Source organism: Passer montanus, unplaced genomic scaffold (assembly GCF_014805655.1).
Source record: "Passer montanus isolate IOZ18808 unplaced genomic scaffold, ASM1480565v1 scaffold10, whole genome shotgun sequence".
NCBI classification, from domain to species: domain Eukaryota; kingdom Metazoa; phylum Chordata; class Aves; order Passeriformes; family Passeridae; genus Passer; species Passer montanus.
This window is the reverse complement of record NW_024356505.1, coordinates 14,178,329-14,199,562: the sequence shown is the minus strand read 5'-3', so window position 1 is coordinate 14,199,562 and position 21,234 is coordinate 14,178,329. Positions and strand designations below refer to the sequence as shown.

Sequence of the window (21,234 nt, the reverse complement as noted above, 5' to 3'; positions counted from 1 at the left end):
CCCTGTGGCTTATTGAATATTTATATTATTCTATTCTATTCTTTCAGCTGGAGCCTCTCCCGGAAGATATTGTGCACCAAATCCCCAATATGAATGCAATAGCTTCTTTAAAAAAGACCACTGAAATTCAAAGTATGTTTCTCAGTTTGAGTTGGTGGGTTAGTGGGCTTGGGGTTATTTTTTGTTATTAATTAATGTCATAGACATTACTGTTTCAGAGAAATGAGTGGGAAAATGTTTTATGTATAAATTCACATGCTGTGTCTAATATTTATATACATACATATATATATATATGCTTTTATTTTTATTTCTTCAGCATTGCTTTGTTTCTGCCACATACTTAGCCTTGAAAAAGTAACCCATTAAAATTATTTAAACATTTCTGATTCCTGAATATTCCCAAATCTTTTCATTCCAGAGCAGCTTGGATGAAATAGGTGTTTGTCAGTGAGGGACAGGAACAGACAGGTAAATTAGAGCTCTAACAAATAGTTGTCAGATTCTGTTTTTGCAGCCTATTACAAGGTACTCACTTTGATATTCACATGAGCTTGAGATAAAGCTAAAAAGCTCCAATTGGGCACTAATTTATGGAACAGTGCTAAAAAATACATTATTTTATTGTTTCTGAGATAGAGGATACCTTATTGCTTCACTTGTGGGTTTAGACCCCAACCCTTAACTACCCAGATGCTTTAGGGCATTTGCTCACTGAAGAACTTTATGCCATCAATTGCTTTAGTCCAACTGAGCACATATCCCTTAAATTCTCTAATCTTCTTGTCTCTGCCATTTTACTGAGCCAGTGGGAGCTTCCTGACTTCTACTGTTTGCTGGCTCCTTTAGAATAACAAATTAATAACAAATGTTTTCCTTCATTTGAGATGAACCACAAGTGGTTGGGATTCGTCGATGTAAAATAAATGCAGTTTTTAAAAGGGACACCATGCCCAATTCACTGTTCATGCAGTACTTATCCGTCTGATTTAAGTTGCAAGGTGACAAAGAAAATACATTGTAAGTATATAATTCATCATGCATATCCACTAGACACCTAGATATGAAAAAGCTCTAATTAAACAGCTGTATATAATATGTTCCAATAAGTCCTTTGTGCTGAGTGGTATATCCCTGGGTAGCTCATGAGTTAAAATTCCCTGTTAATAGTCTGTTAATGATCTGGAAGGAGTCAGCAGGTTAAGGAGAATTGTGTGCTGCACCAGATAGAACAGATTTGTAAATGATAATAAGGGCAGAATGCTACATGCAGACCAGAGACACAAGGAAAAGAGATGCAATTCTGTTTGAAATAAAACATGTATGTAATGGAAAATGGATCTGAAACCACAAAAAGGGTGAATTGAGAAACAGACAAATAGAAGAGTAGGAATACAAACAAATGATGGCTGTTGAGAGAGAAGGTGTGGATTTAGGAAGAAATATACAGTGTAAATCTGAGAACATAGTCCAGAGCTCTGCAGAATGACTCAATTTTAACACAATTAGATTTCAGCTGAACTGGTACAGTCATGCAGTCTAGTGGGCTGTTCTGAAACCTTAATCAGGTTGCTCAGGGTTTAGATTTACTTAAATACAGCATTCTGCCTTTTCTTGCAACTACCTCAAAAGTTATATTTACCTCATTTTGTCTGGAGACAAACCAAGTATTAGAAAGGAATATGCTTGGATGACAGGAAGGAGCCCTGAGGAAGTTCCGTGTAGCTTTGTGATGCATATTTAGATCTAAGAGTAGCAAGTACCTGTTCAATATTTTAGAGTAGGTGGGCTGGAGAGCATTAGGCCGTTGAGTAGCACCTCAAGAGGTACTGAGAAAGCTTGGTTTGTTTGGATATTGGCACTGCCTTTGGATATTGGGTTTGGATTTCTGTGCTCCAACTTTCATAATGAATATTAGCAACATTTTATACCAAATAAGCCCCTCCTATGTGATTTTTGCAAAACCTTGAAGCTACAATACTTAGAAACTAAGACACAACTTTTTTTTAACTAGAATAGAATTTCTATTAATGTTTTGTGTTGACAGTGATCCAAAGCTCCTTTGAAAATGTAACAAATTTGGAATTAGTAGTTCCCACACCCATGTAATAGGCTATTTCTAAACAATCCTGTCCAGTAGCAGAATACCAACCCCAAGCATTGTTTTTCAAGCAAGCCAAGGTATGTCCTGTCCAAATCTTTGAAAGGCAATTACAAATGCCTATGGAAGTGACAGAAACATTCCCTCTTATTAGTTCCTGGTGATAGTCAGTGCTCACTCAAATCTTTGAGGAAGGCTTAAGCACATTTTCATGCTGAAAGCCAAAGCATACCTAGAAGACTCTTTTGGCTTGATTGTTCCTTGCAATCCATGATTGCTCAAGTTTTGTATGAATGAAACCAACAGTATGTGTCATTCTTTCTCTTGAGCTCCACCAAGTTCTTGTCAATGAATGTAATGGTGCTGGTGGAATTTCACTTCCCAGCAGAGCACAGTAGAAATGGCATTTTCAGAGTGGTTTGAGGCCAATACTTTTTGACTTTTTCTAATTGTCAATCCACAGCATACCTCCTAACAGAGCTCCTTGGCAGCTGTGTGCTGTGATTGGCTCCCCATTCCATAACTCTTTGCCTGCAAATCTTTTGGCTGAACATGCATTCAAGGCCTGTAGGTTTTGTGTGCAACAAATAAATGTTGTCCGGGATAAAAAGAAGCTTGCAAGGCTTTTCTGGTTACCCAAGGTGTTTGTAAATTACATTTTTCTGATTTTAGGGAAAAACCTATAATTGCTTTTTCACAAGCATCACAGAGCCACTCCTCTTTGCATGAGGTACCTGCTGCTACCTGGATGCTATTTCTAATTGTGACTGCTTAAACATTTTCCCCCACCAACCACAAACACCCTACCAGGTAGTTCCTGTCTGCACTGCAGTATATGGGCTGCCACCTGCCTCCTGGCCTGACTCTGCTCCCTCTGTGGCTGAAGTCCCTCTCATAACACAGCACTCAATGTGGGGAAACAAAGAACACCACCAATCACTTGGGAGTGAAGGGCAGTTAAATGGGTGCAGAGAGCCCCACTAATATGCTTGAATTGGCCCTGGGTTTTAATGTTACAAGAAAGTCAGGAGTCAGGGGGCAGCTGGTATGCAACCCTGTGTGTGAATGAACGAATGTGATGCAGCAATCCTCACTGATGCTGTTTTATTGTTGCTGCAGGAGAGCAACACAGTGGTAGCTGGGTACTAATATTTTATTTTATGAATAAAAGCCCTTGAAAACTCCAGCAGTGAACATGGGTTCATTTCTTTTATAGGCAAGAGGGGGTATTATTCCCATGCCAACAGATTTTATTTTCTTGCACATCTGTTTCTGCAACAAAAGCCCCACCCACTCTGTGAACATTTAGCTCATAAATTATAGGGTTTGAATTGGGTGTATATTGCAAAGACTGACTTTTGTACATAGGATCTGTGAGAACACTGTGGAATGCTCATATAACTTTTTTGTTTGTTTTTAGTGTATTTTTTAATGAATAGAGAATATGGTCTCTGAGCACAGTAATAATAGAGAATATTTTTGTCTTGTTTTTATAAAATTTGCCAGGCTCCAATCATTGAGCCTACTGTTATGTACATAACTTTTTAGCTCTGTCTTTCATGTTTTTGGAGCAAAGCCAACCTCCTAACACTTAATCTCAACTTTGTAGGATACTTAATACACTTTACATTTTATCCCCAGAAGGTCCCTGTTATTTAAAGATTCTGCTAACTACTCAAACGTGCACACTATTAGAGTTCAAAGAAACACTCCGGCCATGCTCACTTGTTGTTCTTGAAGATTGACTTGGGCTTTCATCTTGCAATGATGTTTTTGAATAAAGACATTTTCAGGCTTTATTGACAGCTGCTTTCTCACTGGAGGGAAAAGTTCATCCTTCCAAAAGCCTGAAACTGTGTTGAGAGCTGTGTTACCAAAGAGGGAGTTTTCAGCAGCCTTTCTTCAGCACAGGCAGCACCACTGCTGGCCTGGCCTCCCAGCTGTCAAAGCCTCCAGCTACCCTCTGGATAAGCACCTCAGCTCAGCCTGCTGCCCAGCTGCCAAAATCCTCCTTTTAGTCCTTGGAAAGGTCCCCTACTTGATCCCCTCTCTTTCACAGCTGTTGAAACCCTCTGTCTAATTCTCAGATAAGTACCCTGATCCAACCTCTGCAGCAGCTGCTGAAAGCTTCTTGCTAAACACTAAGCTCTGGTCCAGAGCTCCCAGACTTCCCAAAGCTCCTAATCCCCAGGTGTCATCCACCTGGCAATTAGTGAGTGCTCAGTGTTTTACTGGACTGTTAAGAAATATGTATGCAAATTCGTACTTATTCATGTGGTTTTCAATAATCAAACAGTTTTTTAATAGCCATGCTGCTATTTCTTAATAGCAGATCATTTTATATGTTTAGGATGAGTCACCTGCCATTATTTTTTGCATTGCTTGATGAGCTTCTTCTGTTGCAGGCAAAAATCTGAAAATACTCATGCTTTTAATCCACTGCTGTATTTTTACATAGCAGAACAGAAAGCTCTATCCCTTATGATACCTGGCAGCCTTCCAGCAACAGCCAGTTCATATATGAAAGTTTTAACTAAATTATTGTTCTAGTATACGCCCTGAGGTTGGAGGAGAAAGAACATCCAGGACTAACAAACCTGATTGTTCTGGCAACACCACTTCTGAGCTGGCATTTCTGACTTCTTTCCTTTTCAAGACAGTGCTGTGTGAGCACTTTGTACATTTTTTTTATTTTGCACAATGTACATTTTTTTTACATTTTGCTGTCTCCGCATCAACTGTGTGCCATATCAGAACTTCTAGTTATTAACCCTGCTCTGAACTCCCATCACCTTGTGTAGATAAAACCAATAGACTTCCTGACAATCTGTGTTCATTAGTCTGTGTGTTACTCCTCCAGTTTATTACCTTCTGGGGAAGGGTGTGACACAGCTCTTGGAACGAAAGCACTTTCCAACTTGGCATTCTTAGGTTCAGAAATAGACCTCTTCACTGCAGTTTGAAATTTCAACTGTACTGCTTACACCACAGAGATTTTAAACTATAATCACTCAGTGTTGAACTAAGTGATTACTGTTCTTGTACCACCATGCTAGCTAAAATTCCCATAAATTATTATGTGTGTTTTCCTTAGGCAAGTACTGGAAGTCAGTGGAGCCATACTCTGTGCCAGTGGATTGTGCTCTGGCTGAGTCTCAGAAGCAAGAGAGGGAGGAGACAGAAACAGTATCAGCTATGGCCTCTCTTTCAGTGGATGTTGAGCAGTGTATTCCTCAGGAAGGCAGCAGGTAAGTGCATGAAATTATTAAAGTCAACAAGGCTTTTGCTCCAGCCAAGTACAATTAAGAAGAAAGGAAGACTAAGGGTTGTTTCAAAATTACCTTGAGATACCTGGAATTTTTCATCCCTAGATTTCAGTTCTTTCACTTAGCCATTGGAAGCAGAGATATTAGCAGGTTTTTTTGGGTTTCATATCTTTATTTCTGTACTAAAATTCATGATTATTACAAGAACCTTGTTTTCTTCCCATGTCTACTTCTTACTACTTCATTAAAACTGCAATATCCTTATGAAGTAAATAGACATGGTCAAGTGTAATCAACCATATTGTTCTCATTAGAAGCTTTTAAAATCTCTTTTAATTTTCTAGGAAGGCATTCAACAAACAGTCAGATAAATTTAGTAACTATGGACTTAAATCACTATTAAGTGATATTAGACAGGCATTAGAAGTTACTTCCCTGGAAGAAATGTGAACAGTACTAGTATAAAACTTAAAGCTATCCTGACCAGGATTAGGGCCAACATTTTCTATGTACTAAGATCAAGGTAGACCAGCAAAGAATGAGAGTGCTGGTTTTCCCAGCTTTTCATCTGCTTTTTACATTAATGAAAATTTCTTTCAATTTGCAAATTAAGAAAATGATGCAGTAAATGCTATTGTGTGTTTTGCCAACTATATGTGGAAAAACACAGTAGCCACCAAATATTGTGTCATCTATAATCAGAAAAGCCACTGGAGAAGTTTTTGGAGTTTCCTATTATTTTCTGTTTGTTTGTTTTAAGGACAAATACTCCTGGTCTTCACCAGTAGAGAAAGACACAAAATGTAGTGGAACTACTTGGGCTCCATCTTACACAGCAAAGAGGAGAGGAGGGAGGAATGATGAAAAAAAGCCTTATAAGGAGACTCATCAGCTCATCAGGCTGTGGAACAACAGTCAAGAGAGAGCTGTGGGTAGGGACAGCAGTGGTGGGAGTGGAGCCAGAAAGATCCATGGCTCCCACATTGTAACTGCTTCTTAGTTGTTTCAGTTCTTTCCTCCTGTGTTGTGTCTTTTAATCAGAACTGAACTGATAGGCACCCAGGGGAATAGTGCAATGCTCAATGCTGTGGATGTGTTTGGCAATGAACATCCCTCACAACAGTGGCAACACTCATCTGTCAAAGAATTGAGGCATGGCTCAAAGGGACACACAGGGAGTGGAGCTAGCTAGTAAAGTTCACAGTATTTTCATAATTACCTTTCCAATTGTAATTATATTTAATATGCCATGGCTATTCTTGTGCTGGGGTTATTGCAGACAACTTCATAAAAGCTTAGAGAAGAATACATGATGAACACAAGATGTATTTTAGATTTGTGACTGTGGTAAGCAGTGCTCAACGAAGGAATAATGTAGTTTTTCATATAAGTTTCTGACAGTTACAAGACACTTCAGCTAGCTAGGGACAGAAAAAAATCCCACTTGTGTGTGCATAGCTCTGAAATATAAATAATTTTAGTTAAAGTACTGGAAATAATGTAGTGAAGCGAATTAAAGCTATAAATTATCTGGAAAAGGGCATGGTTAATTTTGTGTATTTTTACATTGCTGAGAATAACCAAAGATTTTATTTGTTATGTGCCTCCACTCAAAACTACAACTACCAAGAGCAACTACTACTCCTACATGATTTGAACAAAATAACCCTTTGACTAACACTGCACTTAATTACTGTACTTATTACCTACCAACTGATAACCTGTGACAGTTTCCACCCATCCTGAAAACAGAATTTCAGGGCAGCTCTGAGACACATGACAAAAAATGGATGTACTGAAATGTGCACAAGTGGAATTCATGTGGCTGCCAGATTCATTACACTTCATCAGTTCTGGACTCTTGTAGGGATGAATCCATTGTGATGAATTGTTTTGTGGAAAAATGACTTCGTTTGGAATATCTTCTGTGGTGCTGCAGATATTTGTCAGCTGCACAAAAAAAAGCCTACGCACGCATTCATCCTGAAATCTCTTTCCACGCTTGTAACCCTCAAAGAAGTCACATGAAGCCAAGTTGCCTTTAGAGAGTGACAGGACAAGAAAGATGGTGTCCTACTGGACCAAAATTGATACTTAGGTTTTCTGAGGCTTCTGAGCATCATTATCTTTGTTTTCTTCCTGATAAATGTAAGGAACAATATGGAATCAAAATGATCCCCCTGAAAGTTGGATTTTGAGAGTCCTCAGCTGTGAGGAAACCTGAGAGGACCTTCCTGCTCTTTTGAGTGTAAATGAAAATCCATGATGGAATGTCCAGAGAGTGAGCCTGTGACATTGCATTCTTTGGGTTCTGTATAATTTACTTCATTTCACATAAGCACACCATCCATTTAATAGGTACATACCAACACAAACAGCAGGAATGTAGAGACGAGTTCAGCTTTGCTTTTTCATGTTTTTTAATGTTTGTTGTAATAAAGGACCATGTATGCAATGCACCTACACCAGACACTTCCTACAGCAAACAGAGGGCAGCAGGGATGTGGGGAGTCATGTGGTGTCTCAAGTTCTATTAGAAGGTGTTCCTTTCCTTCTACTGGTGTAGATGGGGTCACCTTCTGAAGACCTGTTGCAAGCTTTTGCATTGAGTGTTCATTTGAGAAAGTTGCTTGTGACAGGTAGGGTGGGAGCAGAACAGGAATACCATGGCTGACAGGGCAGCCTGAAAGGTTCTTTCCTTACACCAGGAGTCAGTTTGCTTCCTCTTAATTCCCACCACGGTCAGCCAGGCTGATAGTTCTGGCCTGCAACTCTAAGCCTGTTTCACTGATTCGATGGCAGAGATCCTGTCGACTTCAGCTCTGGATGGTCAGGCCTCCAGATGAAGAGCAGCAGCAAGAGTCTCTCTGCGGGAAGTTATGTTGGAGGATATATTGGTGTTGGAGTGAGATGACTCACTTTAAACTCAGATTTTGGGCAAAGCAGTTCTTTTCCTGGCCAACTCATATCTGACTCATTTACCACTGATGGATAAAATGCTCCTGGCTAAGGCCCATATAAAGTATTTTTATTTCTTTCTTCTCTCTTTCTTTCTTTTCTTCAAGTGACAGTGCCGATTATTTTTTTACTTGATTTTCTCTGGCAAGGCAAATGAAGAAAAACGTGTAAAGCTGCTATGCTTTTGGTGTTTTATTTTACCAAAGCATAACTCTGCATCTTAAGGTCAAATTGAATCTCAATTATAGCCTTTGGAAGAGTAAAGATATAGAAAAAAGAGTTTGTGGATAGGATAGGAAACATGTATGGTGCTGACGGGGATTTAAATGGAGATGCAATTAGAGGAACAGGCATGCCCTATAAAACATTTCTAACTACCAGAACTTTTGTGTGTTGATAACTGTTTATTCCCTATGTGAGATACAGATTTAGCTGATTAGAATTTTGCTTTGGCCAGACATCTGTTTCAGAAATTGTGCTGTGAAATATTCAGTACACTGCTGTCCCTGATACCTTGGAGCTTCTGTATGTTTCTTCTTAAAATGGAAAAAGAAAAGGGTGTGGAGGGAGATCTTTTGCACTTACTATTTTTACAGGAAGCAGTAAATCTTGAGAATGACATTTATCAGAATTTGACTTTATGGCTCTGATTCAGCTGAGCATAGATTTTACTCAAATGGAAATGAAAACAAAGTATAATTTTTATTCTTAGTGTTACAGAGCTACAGTTGCAGTTTCAGTCAAATTGTATTATATTACATACTAGAGCAAATCTGGTTGAATCGTGGGGTACAGCTAGCTGGGTCACTTGCCATATTTGTCTATCCACTCATAAAGCTTCACTTGGCATTTCACTGTTCAGATATCTACCTCAGCTGTGCTGAGTACACAGCGCATACCTGGCCATACCCCACAGGGCTTACAATTCCCTCCAGGCTCAGGAGCTGCAGAACAGCTACATACCTGGCCATACCCCTCCAGGCTCAGGAGCTGCAGAACAGCTTTCCCAGGTCAGCCTACACCCTTATCTTGCTCACCTTCTCATCACCTTCTCATCATTTTGATGGTGGGTTCATAAGGAAGAGAGCCAGGAGTAGAAGAGGCTGAGAGCCAGCCTTGCCCTGGTGAGTTGATAGATCTTAACTGCTCTATCTGACCCATCCTGTGTAAAAGCCTTGAGCATACATACACAGGCATAAACTTTTCAAAACCTTTTGGAACCAGCTTACACCTCTGGGTAAGCACTTGGGTAGTGAACCCCACAGCCTCATCAGGCATCACACTGCTTTTACTAATTAACCAATAAAATCACTGGGAAACCCCTAGGTCTTGTATTGTGAGAAAGAAAACCACCTCTTTTCTTACTCATAATCTTTGACCCATATCTGGCTTTAAAGGCCAGAGCTTCTCAAGACTCTGTATTCCTGTTGGGATGGAAATAATTTCTTACCTTTGATGATTTTTGCTCTTCTCTGTGCTTTTTGTAGTTTCTTTGAGATGGAATAAAAGCTGCATGCAGGACTCCAGGTCCTGGGCATATTGTGAATTTACACAGTAGCTAATACTGGGGATGTTTGTTTCTGTGGCTTTCTGCTCCTCTACCATTAACACCAAGCTCTCAGTCATAACCATCACTGTTAATTCAGTTAAAGCTGTCCTCCCTCATTTTGTGTATTCTGTGTTTCTGTTGCTTGCCTTCTTCTCCATACAGAAATGCTGCTGTGAGCCTTAGAGCTGAGTAGTATTGGCAATTTGGTGTCATCAGCAAACATTATCACCTACATCTACTCGTAGTCTGCCTAGTTTTTTGAGATGCTCTGGAGAATTCCTCCATGGTAAAAATTCACCAATATTATTCTGTGTTTCCTACTTTTGGTGCACTGTTAATCTGTAAAAGTACCTTCTTTCAACAACCAAGGTTCTTCTAAGCATTTGGATAAAATTGTTGGAAGACCTTCTTTGCAGGGGAAAATCACTTGATCCCTCTTCCCTAATTTCCTTCAGAAACTTTTAATAAATTTGAAAGGATTGCCATCTTTATAAGTGTTAAGACCTAACTCTTACCCAAATGACTGTTACCTAAATGCCTACTAATTCCATCACTGATTGTAGCTGCTTTCAATTTTGCCATACAGGCTTACTGTACCTCCTGTGGTTTCCAAAAGGGGAATTGCTTTTCTTGCCTTCTCTACCTCTTGCTGAGTTAAGCTGTAGAATATGCTCAATAACTATTTCTTTAACAACATCCTAATCATATTCCCCTGGAACTTAGCAGACAGATATCATCTGCTCTTAGAAATTTGGCAATGTTTGGTGTATCAGTTTGTTCTAGCACTGATTCAGTTCAGGATAATTCATCTGCAAGTAATAAAATCTCACTGACACATCTCTAGTGAACCCAGATATAAATAGTTCATTTTACTTTTGTGGTCTACCTTCCTTGATGCTCCTTTTATGCTTTGATCATTTCCTCTGATGTATTTTGAAAGATCTTTTTATTATTAGCTTTTATGCCTTTAATATATTGCTTTCCAGACTTTCCTTTAGTTTGCTTCATTGAGGATTTACATTTAACTTGCCAGAGTTTATATTTTATTTAATTTGCCTTTTTCGGACATTACTTCCTCTTTTGAGAGTATGTATGTAGTTACCTTATTCTGCTCTTAAACTAGGATGGTTTTACTTTTAGTTCCTTTCCCTTTGATCCATACTAAGTCCATTTTTACTAGGATATACACTTACTCAGGATGTCTTATATAATATCTTTAGACACTCCCGAAATCACCTTCATGATATAGAAATGTATCTCTTTTTCCCCAGCTCTTTGCTACCAGAGGATCACTTTTCAATTACAACTATCTTCCCTGAGACTGCTGAGTTAAATTAGGAACAGATAATGGCATAAAATAGCCATACCATGCCAGAAAAATCTATCTTTTGTTCAGTTTCTACCTTGGAAACATACCTTGATTTTTTATTTTTTGTGTGTGTGATAATTTAGCTAAGAGGACTCTCTGTAATGCTCATTTAAAAAATAAGGTAAGAGAAACATTTTCTTTTTTGGGTGATGTCTAGAGTTTATCTACATTCTTAAATACTACTTTTTTTTAAATTGTAGATATCAATTACTTTTAATATTTTTATCATAAATAACATTTATTCTTAATTGCCACAGAACAATATTTAAGGTATCACATGTTTTGCCAGATTTTATCCATATGGTAGGATTTTTGCCTCATCTGTTTATTTTGTTTGAAGGCTTAAACAACATCATTTTATTTAGCATTAATTGCAAAGAGATTATTTCATTCTGCCATAGTCAGAATTCTACATATAGAGAGCTAGAGATGAACAGTCTTTACAGCACACAAAAGAAAAGTGAATGCAGGAGGGCTCAGCTCCTAGGAACTTGCAGTTTAAATGAGCCACAGTGAAGCCTTAGAGAAAAATCACAGTTGTGGTTCTATAATCATTGCAATCTCAATTGGTGACTTTCTGAATTTGCTGACTGCATGGAATTGGTTTTTAGATCAGACCTGAGCTCACAGCATCTCGAGGAACTGCTCCGAGCACAAATGTGGGATGGGGGTTCAGCCTGTTTTATGTTTTTATGCCAACTTCCTGTCAGCCACAGGAGGACTGACTGAACTGACATAACTCACAGTGACAAAGCTGAAGTAACACAAATTTGGCCTGTCAGACTCTGCCCCCTCGATTTTTCTTTTGACAATTTTTGATTTTGTCAGAATGGGTATATATTGATTCTCTGCTCAGTGCTATGGGATTTACAGTGTTTTTCTCTCTGTCCTTTGGCCCCAAAATAATACTGGCTCTCACACAAAACTCTAGCCTGAGGCCTTAGCCGTTATCTCATAAAAATATATGTTTTTAATGATAAACCACGGGATAAGTCCGGTGACTTCTCTGACATTAATAAAATGAAGGTAAAACATACACATAAGTCTTCAAAAGGAGACTGAAGAAGACTATGAGAGTACCCACACTGTGAGAAAACAGCTGGATTGCATGGAGCTCTAACCTTATCTCCTTTCCTAAAAAGGACCTTGCATCTGGCACTTATATATAAAAATTATTTTTGGTGCTTATGCTCTGGCTGGTGAAGAATTTCGGCCTATTGTTGGAATATATTGGAATATATTAGAATATAGCACTCAAGATCAGTGAGGGCTTCTCCTGCCCCTCAGAAGCACCTTTGTCAGTGAAAAATTTCCCTGTGAACATCCTAAATAAGATCCTCATTGTACTTTGTTCATGAGAATGTCAGTCCCAGAAGTCAAACACATGTGAACAGACTGTTGCATGTACTGTTTCCCTAGGTTCTTATGAATAGTCCAAGATCCTACTCTCACTTCCAGAGGTTTTCCAGAGCTTCATTCCTTCCTGATCTGCCAATCACCACCTGAAATCTATTGACACATATTGTTTCTCATTCGTAGAACCTAAAAACTGAGCTGTCATATGCTTCCAAATTATCTTCTTTCCAGACAGACCCATAAAGTTCTGGATGTTTAACAAGGGCTTATTGACCCTCTGTGTTATGCCAGAGGACTTTCAAGTCTCCCACAAGTGGCTGGAGAAAGTGGAAGTGTGTGGTTGGCACAACAGCAGCACACCCTATGAATTCCTCACCTGGTGTGTGATCTTTTATTGCACCTGAGCACCTCAGAGCAGGCAGGGCTCCATCTCACCCTGGCTGCCACGGTGTGCTCTCTGCTGCAAGCCAGAACAAAGGAAAGGGGGGAAAAGAGGGAGTGCAAGGGGGCTTCCCCTCACTGCTCAGGAATGAGGGAGCTGCAGTGGTTACTGTACATAGGAGACATCCTCCACCATGTGGTGAGGAACAAAAGATTTGTGATTTATCAATCAGCTTGTAGAGTTTATACCCTTTGGAAGGTGATTAGTCTGAAAAAGATCGTCTCTTTCACACATCATTCACCTGACATATTTTTCAACATGCTATCAGTGATCATTCCAAAGCAGAAAGGAATAACCTGTATAAAATAATTAAAAGACATACTGCTGATTTTTTCATTGGGAAATTCTTTAATAAATCCCAGATTAATTTAAAATTCTCTGGCTTCCTTGCTGAATAAATTAACAAAGCCCAAGCAAGCCCCCCTTATTTTTTTTCCCATGGGATCTCATGAATTTTTACTTTCTGAGGAATGTTTTACTGAAGACAGTTATTATACTGGCTTAGAAGAATTAACTGGTAAACATCTAATTTATTAATTTACATTTACTTTTCTCTCCTGATTTTAAAATTTATTAAAGTTACTATTTTAAAGTAGTTCTTAAGGCTGAATGACTGAGATGAAAAATTATTTCTGTCCAAATTATTTGCCCTTCAGTAGTGAACTCTCTCCAATATCTCAGGAGCTTCCCATTTTATAATTGCCATCATATTCCTCAGGTTCAATAGATTGTCAGATATGAGGACTTGCAAGACTTGACATCAACTCATCATATATGTCCTCATCATTTTCTTATTGGTTGTCTTAGAGAGCTCATCTTGCCTAAGCTGATAATTTCCCAGAGGTTTCCATATAAAAGGTATAGATATAATCTGATTTGCTTTAACTATTAGAAGCTTTTTCTTTGATAGCAATCTGCTGATCAGGTTCAGGATTTAGTCTCAAAAGTTGCAAGCAGGCAGGCAATATGTTTATGAAAACACAAAATTAAAAACTAGGAGACTGGAGAAGAACTTCAGAGGGAACACTACTTGGCTACTAGTGAAGAATTTTGTTTTAATGGTGTGCGCTTGAAAAAAATAAATGCATGTATTTTTAGCTGGAAAAGCTTGTAAAATATAAGTATCACAGCTATTTTTTCATTAAATTATTTTATTCTGTTGACACAAAGCATGTACATTTCTGGACAAAATGTTATAAAATATTCTGACATATTTTAATATAAACAGGAACATTTTCGGTGATTGCTTGGATCTAAAATGTTTTTCCACTTGACATTTGTTTATACTTCCTAGGAAAGAAACTCTATTTATGGATAGCTGAATAACACAAATAAACATCTGAGAGAGCTGAAAAATCAGCTTTGATTATGCATGGAAATCTACAATGTCATTGTGTACTCTTGTGCCGTATTCTGATTGCCTGTTTATTTTTACAGAGCTGCTGGTGAGCCCATGGAAGAAGAGCCAGCCTTGTGAAGTGCCAAGTCCTCCCTGATATTTCCTGTGGGTGACATCATTGTGTATCCCCCAAACGCACCCTCAGACATGTCTTGTCTGCTTCTTGGGTGGCACAGATCAGATGGAACATAAACACTGGGCACAAAACTCAGAGTAGCAGCTTCACTTGTTCTTTGGATGGAGTTGAAAGAGCCTGAAAGATTCCTTAAATGTAACCGACACAATTCTAGAGTTACAGTAAAACGGACTTGGGAGAAAGAGCCCAGAGCATGCTTTTTTAATGCTGTTTGACCCACTCACCAACACAAATTGTGAAATAGAGTATTGCAAAATTCTACATGATAGATTATAGATATGAGAAATGCAACAGCCAGCAACATACTCCGTGAAATCCGTGAATCACTTTCTGACACTTTTTACTGGATAATTTTTTTCATACCATGTTAAATTGTTAATAGAATTTGTTTTCTTTGCTCTGTGTAATGAAGGAAAAAAAAAACCCCACCCTTATTTTATGTGCCATTTTTTAACCTCCTGTAATGAATTCTTAGCTGAATAAGTGAAAAGCATTTAAATTATGATGAGGGATTTTAGCTAAAGGAAAAGCACTTCTTATTGTACTATAAATCCCCTGAAGTACTGTGCTTAGTGGTGCTTTATTTTCTCTTCCCTGTTCCTGGTCATCCCTCCCGATTTCATGTAATCTTTTCTATCATAAAAACACATTCACAATTCTCTAAAATGATCTTTTGCCTTTAAGAAAAAGTGCTGTACCCTCTGTAGTTGACAGTAGCGCTCACCATATGTGCAGCAGAGATCAAGTATGGATAGTTTTTCAAACGTGTTTTTGGTTTGTTCTGAAATGTTTCTGCGTTCTGACTCCAAAGCAGCGACCCTCAGTAACTGCGTGCAGCTCATTTGAAGCTCAGGTGTTTCTGTGGAGGCTGTGTGGGGGTGTTTTTTACAGGTCGTGTTGTGAATACGCACTGATTCTTTTATGTAGTCCTGCACCAAGAGAACTGATGTTGCTTAAGAAGCTTCAAAGGGTTTAGGCTTTATTTTAGATCCCCGAAGTGCAGCAAGATCTCCCTGCAATGTGACTTTAGCTGTTTAATTCCATGTTTGAGAACGTAACATAGAGTTGTGCCTTTAGCTGAAAATGAACGCTTAAACTGTTACACGTGTTGCCTTACTGTCAGAGAGAGAGAGAGAGATGGAGCATGTATGTAAGAGTACTTCAAATGAACAAAACTCTGCTACAGTAACTTTATTTTGTTTACAACCTTCTCACCTAATGAACCCCGTGAGATACCTTGAAGTATTCAGCTTGCAGTATTTGATAGCTTGCTCAGCTTTTAAAAGCAAGTGATGTTCATTTTTTTTATATTTGCCAAATTCAAAAAAGAAAAAAGAAAAGGATATATATTAAAGCCATAAGTGAAGACTGTCATGCTTTTTATTCTGAAATCTGAAAGGAACCTTAATTAAAACAAGATTTTGGGGAAGGCCATGATATGAAAGATATGGAACAATATGGTTTCAGTTATAGGCAGACTCAAACCTGTAAATCAAAGATGAAAGATTTCACTCAAATAGAATTATATAATTCTCTTTTGTTATGCAGTCAGACTGTATCTTTCATGCATTTGGGTTTGTTTACGATTAGCATTTTAATTTTAAAGACTTTTATTACTTATACCAAAGCTCTCCACTACAAGTTAGAAATCTGAGGCATGCTTTGAAAAGGGAAAGCTAAAAAAAGGGATGTCATTTCCTATAATGTGGAGTAAACTTTTATTCTGAAAGGTTTACTCTGAAATGAATGTATGCCCCTTAGAAAGGGAAATAAAATTCTGACCCTCAGAAAGTGAAATAAAATTCTACCCCCCATTTACAAGCCAAAACCGTGCTCGTTTTAGTAATGCAGAGTCCCATCAGGCTAAATTAACTCCTGGTGTAAGCCACCTTTCCTGACTCTGGGCTGCTCTGAAGGGGTTGTTCACATGACTAAAGCAATCAGGAGTTCCTCCTGCATTTTCAGCAGACTTCTGATGGCAATCTTACTTGCCATTTACTGCGATTTTGTTATGGTCATCAAAGAAATTTCCCTTCAAGGAAACCAAGGGCTATAGCTGATGAGTTGGGTAATTTGTAGAGCTTTTCACGTTTTGAAATCATGGCTGCAAAATTTTAATTGAGTGCATAGTAACATCGTTTTAAAATTAACCCTAAAATCTGTTTGTGTCCCTAGCTTGCATGAACTTGTATATGAATTGCAACCTGAAATGTGAGTTACAAGTTTTTCCAGAGTATGTCTTCTGAGGTGCAAATCAGCTAAAGCTGTCTTTTTTAGCTGGAAATGCTTTTAAAATGCCAGAATAATTTGAATTAAACCACATTATAAACTCACACTTATACATTTGTACAGATGTAGTCCGAGGCAGATATCTAGACATGCTGCTGGTTGAAGTTAGGATCGTTTGGATAAACAAGTGTGGTAATAAACTGCACACAGATTGTGTCCAGAACTCTGTTCTGACTGAAGTCAATAGCAAAGTCCTCTTTGATTTCGATGGGAGATGGATCAGGCCCTGCTTTTCTTTTCCCCTTTAAGTCAAGAACACCATTGCTTTTTGATTATGTCATTCCAAGGCATCTTACAGCCCTCTGGGAAATGATTGAGGCTTATGGTGAATATCAACACTTCCTTCAAAGCAGACCTGGGCTTTCTGAGAGGGCAGTTTCACTTGCTGCTGTTTTCTTCTCACAGTATTTTTTTATTACTGTCAATAGCTCCCCATGGACTGGAGTTAAAATATCTTCCAGCAATTTTAGTCATAGTTCTAGGGAAATATTGGCATAGACACTCTTAAAAATGCCCAGTTTTAACTGGATTCAACAACAGATTGCAAGAATTTCAGAAAGATGCATGAATTGTGTGTTTGAAGTGTAAAAATTCAGATTTTTGAGGAGACATCAAAGTCTCATGTTTCCCACAGACCTTTCCCACTAGGCTACAGAGATTGACACCTCTGAAAATTCAGTCCCAGATATTTCAAGTTGGCTGCCAGATATCTATGTCTGATCTTAGATTACATCTAAAATTCAGCTGAAATGCATAAACAAGATGGAGTGGTTTCTGTGTGTGATTCCATGGGGAAGGTGAGGCTGAGGAGGCAGCAGGGAGCACTCGGAGCCAGGGTGACCCTCTGCCTGGTCCTGGTGGTATGAGGGCTGCAGGCAGGCAGAAGAACATCCCATGGTACCTCCACCCCAGGCTGCCACTGCCATTTGTGGCAAATCTTTGCCTCATGGGGGAATCCTGAAGTAATTTGTGCTCTGCTCCTGAACTACTCACCAACCACCAGAAAGGGATGCCTCATCAGCACCTCCCAGTAACATTGCTCCAGTTCATTTTCTTCTCTAGCATTAGGAGCAAAGTATTAAGCTCAGTTAAGCTTTTCTTTTATCACTATGCTTTTCTTGTATTTTTCTTGTATTCTTAGGTCCTTCAGTTTGTAGTACAAACTGAAACCTAAAAAGAGACATGACTCAGGAGATCAAGAAAAGAATGATTTCTATCCAGCTTAAGGCTCTTACCTGGGCTGGAGTAAGATCAGCGATGAACAGCAAATCTCAGAACTGCTGAAATCTTCAAGTGTCTTGCACTTCATTTTTGGACTCTGTGGAGGAATTCTGCATAAGCTCATTTGGTTTTAATATAATTTGCAGCTTGATTATATGATCTCTTTTCAGGCAACATTTCTAGTGGGTAATCAGTTTGTGGGAATTTTGCCAGTGTAAAGATGACAGAATTATTCCCCTTTTTTAACCTTCCTAATTTTTCTTTCAGTGCAAATGAAGCAACTAATTCCAAGTGAGTGAATCTGAAAAAAGTAAAATCATTAAGCTATCTTAAATAAATATCATAAAAGAAATGGAAAATGTTATGCAAATAAAGATGGCTATGCCTTTACTTCGCAAAAAAGCCAACAACATGCTGCAGGCTGAATATAAGTGGCAAAACAAACTCCTCTCTGGAGTATGTGGTATTTTAGTTGGTGTCTTATCTAAGTGCAGCCTCTCTGAAAGGCTGAGAGTCATAACCGGAGATGAAATATTAGAAAGGTTTTGCTGCAGCCAACACCAGAGGTCCTGTAGAGAACAAGAATGTAGAGACTGACTAATTTTTGTAGACAGACAGCAGGACACTTTCAGGGCAATGTGTCTGGGACAAAGAATTAGAGGGAACTTTTCCAAAGGCACTGATGGCTGTAAAACAGCTAATCCTGGTTAGCTTGCAGGGGCAAGGAGGTGCTCAGCAAGCACTTATTCTTTGGAAAATGCCACCCCTGTCCCACCAGCATGCCCAAACTCATGCAGATGTGAACCTGGCTTGGCTATTTGGCTATTTTCTCTCCTAAGCAGCAGCAGCAGCAGCAGCAGCAGCCAACATGTGTGCTGATGTGTGTGCTGTGCATTTGCCCAAGAAATTTTCTGCCCCCAGCAGACACTTCATAACATGACCAATAGGGCAATTATTTTTTTCCTCAATAGTGGCCTTTCCAGAAGCATAGCAGTGCATGGTTGTTTTATTTTTAAAGGTCACAAAAGAGCTTTGTGAGCTACTATATCTTTTTTTTTGTTTTTTTTTTTACAGACTCCATGTGGAAGTAAAACAGAATATGTACCTGGGGAGGGGGGATGTGGTGTGTGGAACCTGCCACAGGAAAGGATCTCTCTTAAATCAAGTTTCTGCTACTTGCTTTTTATCTTGGATTTGAAGGAGTTTGCATTCTAAATTATCATTTAAGTTCTTTCTTTGTCATGTCACTTGGTTTTGTACCTGTAATTGAATTCACCGTTGTAACACATAGAAAACCATCTGAAGAAAGTCTGGTTTCTGACAGATTCCCCTTCCCTTGGTGTGGGAATGAGAATGCTTATCTTTGTCACTTCTCGCAGCAATTAAATGCTTCATTTTTGTAACAGATCCAAACTGCAGCAGTATTTTAAGAGTACTATTTATCTGGCTGTCTGCTGACTGTTAAAAAAAGAAATTGTGAAACTTACATTCCTCTCTAACCTCAAAAGAAACCCATTTTGATTTTAACAATGTCATTTTTTCACTTGATCTAAAAGGGTTTTGTCCCCTGAGATCTTGTTACTAGCTCAGTTCTAATCACTAGTAAATCACACACTACAGAAAGTGAAGAGCACAAAGGATGGATGTTCCAGCAACTCAGTTATGTCTCTTCTGCACAATCCTTCATCCTGCTCCAGTGCCATGCTCTGTGGTTAAGAATGTTAGCGTAGATTGCAGCAAAATATAAATTGTTCTGCATCATCAAAGATACTGCTCTTTGGATGTCAATTAACACTCTGTGAGTTGGGCTGTCATTTATAGGAGCTGTGATTTGTGACACAGACATGCTTCTGTGGGAATGGTCTAAAGTGCTGCATACAAGCAGTGGCACTGGTGCTGTGTGGTCAGAAGGATTCTGTGCCAAGATCTCCACAAATTCCCCCTTTTTCTCCAATGCCTGCATGGCCAGGGGCACATTTGCAGTAGTAGATCCATGGGATGTCCTGCTTCAAAGACAACTTAAATCCCTCTTCTAACAGGCTTTGGGTAATTGGGAGGCAGCTAGAGGGGGAATCCAAACTCTGCACTCAGACACAAAAAGTGTATAAAAAGTCCAGGTAAAAGATCTGAGCTTGCCCTCACATAATTTTTTTCTAGTATGAAGTACCAGTTCTGCTCCTAGAAAAGTGTGTCTGATAGAAAATTTACTCTGCTGGATCTATTCTACTGGCTTCCTGAGCGTGTAAACGTCATGTGTTAGGGGAACAGGTTCATCCTCATGTCTCTTGCTGCTTAGTTTACTGCTATTTTAAATTTCATGATTGGCTTAATATTCCAAGTTAGGATGCAGTAGGAAAGCATAAAGCAATACCTGGTGAAGTCATAACTGAGGCTTTCAAAGCAAGCTTACTGCCATGGGTTTTTACAAGACTGACTTTTTGGTCTAGGGATACACAGCTGAAATGTCTATTTTTTTCATAGGAAATTGATGTTGCTATCTGTTTCCATGATAAAAACCAGTCCTTTTGCTCAGAGTTCTGAAAGTTTATCTGTAATTTGTCTTTCCAGGCAGAGCAGATTCTAAGGGATAAAGCATCAATGGGACTGACCCAAAGGGCAACATTTTTAAAGGTCAATAGTAATATTTCCATAAGAGTAAAAGGAACCATTGTTATTATTCCTGATACATTTTTGTATCTGCAAGTATCCAATGAGTAATGTTAAGTAATATTGTGCTCCAGAACTTTGTTGATTATAGATATATGAGCATTGGATTGGCGTGAAATAGTCTTCAACCAAGTTGTTAAAATCCCTTTTGTTTTGTGTTTTGTATAATTCTTTGGCTATAGTCTTGTCCTAGTGTTAATAAAAGCTATTTGAAGTAAGCTAGTTCAATACTCTGAGGAGTTTTTTTTGCCTGTTTTATTTTTTAATCAGTGTGAAAAAGAAGTGGAGCTTTGAACATGCCACCCTGGTTGGATCATAGGATTCTGATTGTTAAAATATAAAGGGGGAAGCATGGTGAAGCTGGAGTGCATAAAAAAGGAACCACAAATGTTAATGTAAAAGTAATGTTACATAGCAGGCTAAAACACACACAAAGCAGAGCATTGCGGAGCTCCAGCTCTAACACCAAGCTCATATTCTA

At 38.7% G+C, this 21,234-nt stretch overlaps 1 protein-coding gene across 13 annotated transcripts in view; it reads left to right on the top strand.

Moving 5' to 3' along the window:
• Nucleotides 1–20,981, top strand: part of HDAC9 (histone deacetylase 9) — a 456,332-nt gene extending 435,351 nt beyond the window's left edge. For all 13 annotated transcript variants that reach the window (XM_039706463.1, XM_039706396.1, XM_039706402.1 and 10 more), the window contains 3 exons: nt 48–132; nt 5,196–5,349; nt 14,479–20,981. In XM_039706463.1, the coding sequence (XP_039562397.1) occupies nt 48–132; nt 5,196–5,349; nt 14,479–14,518 (279 nt within the window). In that variant the 3' untranslated portion in view covers nt 14,519–20,981. The remainder of the gene's footprint in view (nt 1–47; nt 133–5,195; nt 5,350–14,478) is intronic.
• Nucleotides 20,982–21,234: the final 253 nt, after the last annotated feature.